Raw genomic sequence first — 9823 nt, 5'->3', positions numbered from 1 at the left:
ATTTGATTAAAAAAAATGTTAGGAATTGAGGTATTTAATAACACATTGGTGATGATTGGTTCGACTGTGGTTTTGAAAATTTAGCTGTAGATGTTTAGCTGTAGATAAATCGGTTGTAGTTGTAAAATTGTTACTTTAGACTTTTTCTGCAGAGACTTTTGCTGTAGTTAAATTTGCTGTAACTGTAAGCTGTAGGCTGTAGATATTTTAAAATAAAATATATGAAATATTTGTTGTATATATAAAATTATTATTTTATATCAATTATCAAAATTTATTGTAATTTATTAATATTTTTTGTGCTATATATGTGTTATATATTAATATTTTTTTAATAAATCATCAAAATTTATTGTAATTTAAAATGTAATATGTAAATAATATTTTTATTATTTAAATATCTTAATAATTTTAAAACACTCAAATTCAAAATTAAAATATTTATAAAAGTTTTTGTTATGATTATATAATTTATTTGATATTATAGATATTTCTTTTTCATTTACAGATTCTACAGCCTATAAAAAGAAGATGTAGGGTTTTTGCCTAAAATACATAAGAAAAAGTTTTGTTTTATTTTTTTTGCAATAGTTTTAAAAATAAAGTTAAAGCATGATTGGTAAAATTAAATAAAAACTTGATGTAGACTTTAATTTTTAAAAGTAAAGCCACAACATGATTGGTAAAATTTAGTGATTTAAAAATAAATAAAGCTAAAGTAGGGAGATAAAGTCTAACCAATCACTCCCATTGATTTGTAAGTTTATTGTTAGTGAAAAATATAATTTTCTCTTACAACCTTAAACATCTTTTTTTTAATTCTTTTTTATCAATTTTTTTTCTTTTTGATCAATGTTCAGAATTTTTTTTTTTTGTATCAAGTTTCCATGAAAATGAAACAGGCGGGGTGAATTATGGGTTAGATCCAGGACCCGGCATGACGCAGGAGCTGACGTAAATCTCACATTTTGTTTCTTAAAAGTCTCCGGAAAATTAAATCAAAGTTCATTATTATAGAAAAATGTGACGAAAGAAGAAATTGGTCCACGTCCCAAACCCTTTTTATAGGAGAGTCTAATGTTATGGCAGAAGACTTCACAATCTCTTTCTCTCTCTCTAAAGTCTAAACCAAACCCAAAAAAATCTTTACATCTCTATCTTTTAACAATCTTTCTCCTTTCGTTAATCTCGTGATCTTCTTTATTCTATTTATGGACATAGGATGGTCTGGTCTCACTCTTGATTCATCTTCTCTCGATCTCGTAAACCCTAAACGTTTCAAAAGTAATAATACTCATCGCCGCTTCTCGACTCCGTTGACGATGTCTACAACTGGAGATGACGTTGACGATAACAAGACCAACATATCCAACGCCGCCTCTGTCCGTGACCGTCAAGATAATGATCTATCGAGTGGAGTCGCCGGTGAAAACGATCGTGCAGTTCCCGGCGAAGTTGATTTTTTCTCCGACGAGAAATCTAGGGTTTGTCGTGACAACGTAGAGGACGCTGGATTTCGTGTTAAAAAGGAGGTACAAGATGATCGAACGGACGTAAATGTAAGTTTGAAAATATCAATAAATCTTATTGTATAATTGATATTTGAATGATAAACCGAACTTGTAACATAAAGGTTTGTGTTAATGTCTACGACATAATATGAAAGTCAAATACGGATTTCAAAATTTACTATTTATGAAATATTCATCAATTTTTAATTTTGTGAATTTATTTTGAGTAGACCGGTTTGAATCTTCGAATCAGGAGTGATCAATCAGTGACCGACGACGAAGAATCTTACGAAATGGAAAATAAGCGTGCAAAAAATGAGGTAAATGTAATTTAATTTTCTAGCACGTTTGCAATCAATATTTTTTGGTTTATAGGCGAATGAAACCGGTTTAGTTTAATATTGTATTTTAAATATTAATCACAGTCAATTAAGTTACAAGATGAGCTAAAGAAAGTGACCATAGAGAACCAAAAGCTAAGAGAATTGCTTACACAAGCGAGCAATAGTTACACTTCACTTCAGATTCATATTGTTTCATTAATGCAACAGCAGCAAAAACAACAGAACAAGGTAATTAAATAACTGAGCGAGTTAACCACACGTAAATGGCATTTTCTCTAAATGATTAGGCAATTAATTTAACACTGACGAACCAATATTATTAGGCAATAGAGGCTACTGAAAATCATGACGAGACTATAGTACCAAGGCAGTTCCTCGATCTAGTCCCTTCCAGAGCACCTGGCGAGGCTGAGGTTGTGTCAAATTCTTCAACGGAAGATAGAACTCGTTCAGGCGGTTCTTCTGCGGCCGAGAGGCGTAATAACGAGGTTAGGGACGGAAAGAGACTTGGACGTGAAGAAAGCCCCGAAACCGAGTCTAACAAACTTCAGAAAGTAAATAATAGTAGCCCAACCACGTTTGATCAACCCGCAGAAGCTATCATGAGGAAAGCCCGTGTCTCTGTTCGTGCCAGCTCGGAAGCTCCTATGGTAAGTACTTAACAGAAGAATTAATTACACTTACATCACAAAATGAAGTATATGCGCTAATTAAGTTTGTAATTATGTTCTTATAGATAAGGGATGGATGTCAATGGAGAAAGTATGGCCAGAAGATGGCAAAAGGAAATCCTTTTCCACGGGCTTATTACCGTTGTACGATGGCCACTGGATGCCCCGTTCGCAAACAAGTACGTATATATAACTTTTGTATTCAACAATAAAATGCATATAAGCAGGGGTGGTCTTGAGCACAACGAACTGAAACATCGGTATAGGACCCCCAATTTTTTAAAAAAAATTTACATAAGAAAAAGTCCGTGAATTTGTAATTTTTTTTTTTAGAAACTCTTTACTAAATTGTTTTAGGCCTCTAACATCTCAGGCCTATATAAGCATAATACAAGCTAGCTAGGTAGGTATGATACCGAATTATTTTTGGAGACTGTCATGAAACTTCATGGGTTGTATCAATGTCATTTACGAGTTATAATTTGGGTTCCAAGCCGAAATTTGGGTTCCAAGCCGGCAGTATGCATTTTTGTGAACCGAAGACGGATCGCAACAAAAGATTTGAGTTAGTTTTAGAATTCCGTAAAATATATAACCTCTAGATTCGTGACTTCTTGTGTAAATTCATTAGAGATGTCGAAAGTATATGTATTTGAGTGAGGGGCTAATGGTATTCTTCCTCATGATATATATTTATAGGTTCAACGTTCTGCGGAAGACATATCGATCCTGATAACGACCTACGAGGGAAACCACAACCATCCATTGCCGCCAGCAGCAGTGGCGATGGCTTCCACAACCACGGCCGCGGCTAACATGTTACTATCCGGGTCAATGTCTAGTCACGATGGGATGATGAACCCTACCAATTTACTAGCTAGGGCTGTTCTTCCTTGCTCAACTAACATGGCCACAATCTCAGCCTCCGCTCCGTTCCCTACCGTCACCTTAGACCTCACCCACTCACCTCCACCTCCTAATGGTTCCAACTCCTCCCCTTCGACAGCGGCCGCTAACAACAACCACCACCACAACTCATTGATGTACCCGCCGCAGCAACAACAAATGACGAATATACCCCCGGGTATGTTACCTCATGTAATAGGTCAGGCATTGTATAACCAATCCAAGTTCTCGGGGTTGCAGTTTTCCGGTGGTTCTCCATCAGCTGCCCTTTCGCAGCCGCACGCTGTGGCTAATTCAATACCAGCACTCACCACTCATCCGAATTTCACGGCAGCTCTTGCAGCCGTTATTACTTCTATGATCAATGGTTCGAACCACCATGACGGCGAAAGAAACAACAAAAATCATTAGAGAACTATCACATACAATTTGTTTGTTTTTTATAGTCTTCATTTTTTTCAAACTGGATTAATAGGAAACATAGTTTATTTCATATTTCTTCTGATTCGTATCAAACTTCCAGTAAATATATAAAAGACAAACACTTTAGTTTCAAATAATATTAATTCGCTATGTTTGTTAATAATACAAATTAGTTACGTAACTAAGCATTGCCTTTGATATTGACACTATGGAATAACACGCGTACTGTGCATAGTGAAATACTTTGTAGAAAAAAAAAATATTTTTTAGAAGAATATTTTTTTTAATAATAATAAAATATATGTAAAATATATTTTAATGATTTGATCAAATAAACTTGTAAAAATATTTAGTTTTTATCAATTCATGTATGATACATACTTTTAAAATTTTGAGATTAAATTTTTTTATATGGTATATGGTTTAATTTAAACAATATTAAAATAATTATATATTTTATCTGAAAACTATTAAATTAAAATCCCTACTTATATGGTTTCATGATCATTTGTATCTTGTTATAAATAAAAAATTTAAACTATTGATTACAAAAATTTTAATGTGGGATTTTTTCCAATTTTTATAATTTCTAGCCGTGTTTAAAAATTCAAAAAATAACATATACAAAAAATCATTTTTTTACAATATTTTTAATGAAATCGTTTAATTTATTTTAATATTATAAAACTAAAAAAATGATAGAGGAATACAAATTGTCATCAAACTCTTATTATTCAAAATTATTAATTGTCATATATATATTAGTTATGTTAGATAATTCTGTATTTTGTTTAAGTTAAACAAATATTTTTGTAGTTGTTAGTTAAATTTATGGTTAATTACTGAGAAGTATAATATATGTTTAGAAGGACTAGCATATTTTTCTAAAAATTCTAAAAATTATTCTAGTGGTGACAAATGTCATATCTTACATGTTGTAATATTTTCAATTAATATATAAGAGATTTCTTGTGTAATATATTCATTTTGTATGCCAAAATCTGATGTTTTAAGCTTTTAACATATTTAAAAATTAAATACATATTTTATTACTTTTTAATATCAATAAAGTTTTATCATTTATATTTTTAGATTTTAATTTATGGTATAGTTTTAAAATAAATATATTAATCTATACTATTAAAGCAAAATCCCTCTTAAGATTTTGCCTTTACTTTTTTTTCTTAATTACAATGTCACGCCACTCATTAATTTTACTTAACCATTATTAATTAAAACCATCCAGCAAAATAAATGTATTTAAGGAATATTCCAAAACATTATTTTTGTACCATTTATGTTACATAGCTTTTATACTTTTTAAGTTACATAGAATTATGTGTAGTGTATTAATATAGATGTGGTACATTTTCTGCTTTTTTCTTTCGTCAATTGATCAACTTAATTTTTTTTTTAATTATAACACCTGATGACATGAATATTAACTATATAACTAACTTCTAACAAAATTTTATGGAACATAATATACTAATTTTTATTATTTACATGTTCATCATAGTACATGATAATGTATTAATTTTTATGGTTTACATTTAAAAATTCAACTATAATGTACAAACGATATTTTTAATCATCATCATATATCAAAGCAACTATTTAAATTAAAATATTATGTAATTCAAATTTTGAGACACTATACATAACCAACTTTAATTATTTTTTCATATATAAAATAATGGTTTTAATCTTGGGTTACCAAAATAAATAAAAAATGTTAAAAGAAGTTTAATATATGTATGGATAAATAAATTCCTTTTCTATATATTCTGGTCAAAATTTTGTTTATTATATAAACATAAATACGTTAAATTTTCTTTAATGAGGTTGTTTGCTATAAAAGAATTTCCTTTGTTTTCTATACAGATTACAATTTTGAAATTTTTTGATAATATTATGAAATGTAAAATAAAATAAATTTTACTAGAATAAGTTTTATCTCATATATTTTAAAACTAAACATAGTTTTTAAAAAAAAAATTGATATCACATGAATCTCTTAAATATATGCGCCAACAGACCTATAACTTAACTGAAATCCTAATTAATTAATTATAATTAATTTTTAAATTAATATTTAAAACTTAAAATAAACTCGACTTTTCTTAACCAACCTACAATTTATATGTAGACCTTTTTACAATTACCGTTTTCTGCATTTTTAATCAAATATACTAAAATATTTATCAAGTATAAACGAGTTGAACAACTAAATTTTTATTTTATTTCTATTATGAATTAACAAATAGAGTAATAATTTTACAAAAAAATTCCGCGCTTTCAAAGCGCGAATCAAAATCTAGTATATTTTAATGCATCAATCAATGAAACGAAATAGGTAACCATGACTTGTGGTCTGGTGGTGATTAACTTGAGGGAAAAATTATAATACGGTGAAACCACCAAAGTTCGAGTCCCGGCCACTGGGGAATTAACATTTCGGCATCGCCAGGGACAGGGAACCGACACGTGGTAACACATGACCAGTCTGGACCACTTCTGTGGGACCAGGAGACCCCTGTATAATTCAAAAAAAAAAAACGAAATAGGTGACCAGAAAATCAGCCAATATAAAGAATTTCAGATTAGTAAGTTTCTTCTTTTTTGATGAATTTTTCTTCGTTTATATAAAATAAAAATAGATATATGGAAGGGGAAGATACATCTAGTTGAAATAGTAATTTGAATTGAAGAAATTTCTGTTAAAAAGCTCTTTAGAACATCTGCAACATTTACTTTCTAGATGAACTTCTCAATTGAAAAATTAATAAAGTAATAGAAAGTGAGAGAAAAAAATTTATTGACATACCTCTAGTTTATTTTAAATTCTAATCATGTAATTAATTCTTTTTTTTTTAAAAAAAAAATGTCATTCTAAAATTTTAATTTAACTTTATACATTAAATCTATTTTTATCATATTAAATAATCAATAAATCTTTTTTTAAATTATTTTATTTAATTAATTATATTAAATATATATCAAATAAGGATATACTTATTTATTATATAGTTTTCATAATCTCTGTAAATATATGTCACTTTTCAAGAAACAAAGGTTCCAAATGTTTATAGCCGCACTGCACAGTACCACAATTAATAGTAACGAAATTTTTTACATATACTTATGTAATTATATATTTTTGTTACTATTAAACCATTAATAGCATTCTATTTTCTCTTCTATAATTTTTTTATGAAATAAAGTAACTATATTAACACCGTTGAAGCAAAACTTATTAATTATAAAAAAGTAGAATGTTATTGACAGTTGTTCTGCAATTATTTTGCATGGTGCCATTCAGATCCAAAAAGAGTATAGAATAGCAAGATACTCACTTTGAAGAGCTGATAATGCTCTTAAATCATTGTGGTTATTAAAATTATAAATAAATAATATTTGTTTAAAATGTAAATAAAGAATGATATTTCAAGCTTTGAGAGGAAAAGTACGTTGTTTGACTTTCTGTGCAAAGAATATGGGAATAAGGTTCAAAAGAAAAAGATTTTAAATTGCTATAAGAGACTAAGGGGCCAATTCAAACCATCTGCGTCTTAGACCTTCAAACTTGTGGCTCGGTTCGTACTTGAGAGAGGAAATTCGATTCCGTATCATCTTATCGATAGAGCGGGTGACCTGAGCTGCTGTAGACCAAGGTTTCTGGTGCCTTCTCCCATTGCGCTCCTTCCAAACATTATAATAGATGACCATCTGAAACACCAATCTGACCAAAACCCAGTCCATAGGAGAGAACCGAGAGTTTGAAATATATCAAAGAGTATCAGACCTGTCTGGATCCATTCGCTGGTCCAGCAACCGACCAGCCACATTATCCCACATAGTGTAACTGAATGGACAAGATGATCCCGAGTTTCATCAGGTTCCCCACATAAAGTACAATGCTGCTGCACACCCCAGCTGCGCATTCTATCACCAGTAGAGAGTTTATTTTTTACAGCCAGCCAAGTTAGGAAGCTGTATCGAGGAATCCCCTGAGAGAACCACACTACCTTACTCCAAGGAACTATCTCCCGTTTGATTCTAAGCTGCTGCCAAGTTTCCACAGCCGAAAAATGATCCTTGAACTGATTGTTTGAATGTCTCCATAACCTTACATCCGAACCATCTTCAGAACTAGGGATATGTGCTTCGTTTATCAGGCGATGAAGTGATGGAAAAAGCCTGGTACGGTGTCCTCGAATGCTCCATCTTCCCTCACTTATGATATCACTGACCGAGTACTACGAGGAACACCATAATGGATGGTGCCCCCAGCGCCGGTGATGTCTATGAGCTTGCCCTGGTCTAGCCAGTTGTCGAACCAGAAAAAGAATTGATTACCACTCTTAATTACAGCTTTCATGAACGGATAAGCAATGTCCCTGAGCTTTAACAACTTCCTCCAAATCCAAGATCCTTTACTATCCTCTTTAACATCCCAAAAGGAGCTATCTCGTAACAAATAGTGCTGAACCCAAGAGACCTATAGTGACCCTGCTAAGGTAAACAGCCTCCATATAAGCTGCAGAGAGAAGACTGTCGAGGAGTCCCAGAGCCGCCTCAGACCCAACCCACCTTCATCTTTGGGATAACAAAGTTCTGCCCAAGCAACCTTAGCTTTATGAGACTGGTGTGGTGACCCTGACCAAAGACACGCACTGCAAAGCCCCTCTATCTCATTCAGGAAAGCAACAGGAAGAATGAAAGCTGAACTCCAGAAGTTGACGATACTCGTAATAACATATTTCATCAGCTGTAACCTCCCTGCAAAAGAGAGGCTTTTGTTAGACCAGACAAGCATCCTGCTTTGAACCTTATCAATTAACGGCTCATAGGCATGCTTGGTGAGAGTCAGTGGAAACTCCAAATAACGGATCGGCAGGGTCCCGATGCTAATACCCGTAGCAGCAGCTGCTGAGGCAAGGTTCCCTGAACCATCTCCAGATATAAATATAGTGGACTTCAAAGCGTTAATGTGGAGTCCAGAGACATTCACAAACTGGTTCATTACCTCCATAATAACGTTTAAAGAAGCAGCTTGACCATCAGAGAAGACAAGGATGTCTTCAGTGAAGCTCAAGTGGGTGAGCTTAACTCCTATACAATTCAGGTGGTAACCAAATTTCCCTGCCTCAGCTGCTTGATTCAACATCATGGATAAAACATTGTTGAGTATAACGTACATATAGGGAGACAGAGAGCATCCCTGACGGATACCACGAGCACTAGTGAAAAAACCTTCCAGACTACCGTTAACTGCCATATAAAAGGATGCTATTGTTTTCTTTTATTTTTTGTTTCCACCATTTTGCGCCAGAAATTTACCAATCACAGCTATTGTTTTTGTTTTGAAAAAAGAATAATATTATTATTTATTTACACATGAAAAGGTCATATAATTTTGTTTTAATAAGATAGATTACTAGTGTATAACATTATAGACGCCAACAAAATCAAACTAGATTAGTCTAGTCCAATGTAGATTAGATTCGAGAATATTGCTATTTGAACTTAAATATGGTAATTTAAACGTGACATAAAGTAAGTATATTTAGGGCTTAATCGATTGAAACTGTAAGTATAACTTTTTTGTTTGTTTTTTTTTTTTTTTGTCAGCAACAAAACAGACTCATATAGACTCTGTGAACCAAACTGGTAGCTCTGTATCCATATGGACTACGAACGAGGGTTGCCTTCTTGCACTACGTGCTAGACTATCCGCCCTTGAATTTTGCGTCCTTGGTATATGGATGAGCTCTGAGCTGTGGAAACTACCTTTCAGGATCTTTATATCTTCCAGATAACTTGCAAATGCGGGCCATTCCTCGGGTTCAGAAACCATCTTCACCAACTGAGAACAATCCGTCGCAAAAGTGACAGTAAACTGTCTTAAGTTCCTCATACATTCCATCGCCCAAATGAGTGCCTCTATCTCCGAATGAAGTGGTGA

The 9823-nt window shown here is 32.3% G+C and overlaps 1 protein-coding gene across 2 annotated transcripts; it reads left to right on the top strand.

Annotated features, from left to right (window-relative positions):
* Positions 1-321: 321 nt before the first annotated feature.
* On the top strand, positions 322-4003 carry LOC111205252 (WRKY transcription factor 6-like). 2 transcript variants are annotated; one of them, XM_022700788.2, is made up of 6 exons: positions 326-1559; positions 1742-1831; positions 1937-2083; positions 2179-2505; positions 2592-2705; positions 3226-4003. In XM_022700788.2, exons 1-6 carry the CDS (start codon positions 1212-1214, stop codon positions 3841-3843), a joined length of 1644 nt encoding a protein of 547 aa, XP_022556509.2. In that variant the 5' UTR covers positions 326-1211; the 3' UTR covers positions 3844-4003. The 2 variants fall into 2 exon arrangements, with proteins under 2 accessions (XP_048609730.1, XP_022556509.2); XM_048753773.1 differs by lacking the exon at positions 1937-2083 and having other exon boundaries at positions 322-1559.
* The last annotated feature ends 5820 nt before the right edge of the window (positions 4004-9823 follow it).

Source organism: Brassica napus, chromosome C4, assembly GCF_020379485.1.
Source record: "Brassica napus cultivar Da-Ae chromosome C4, Da-Ae, whole genome shotgun sequence".
Taxonomy (NCBI): domain Eukaryota; kingdom Viridiplantae; phylum Streptophyta; class Magnoliopsida; order Brassicales; family Brassicaceae; genus Brassica; species Brassica napus.
Note: the sequence above shows the minus strand (reverse complement) of the source record. Positions and strands in the feature narration are given on the sequence as shown.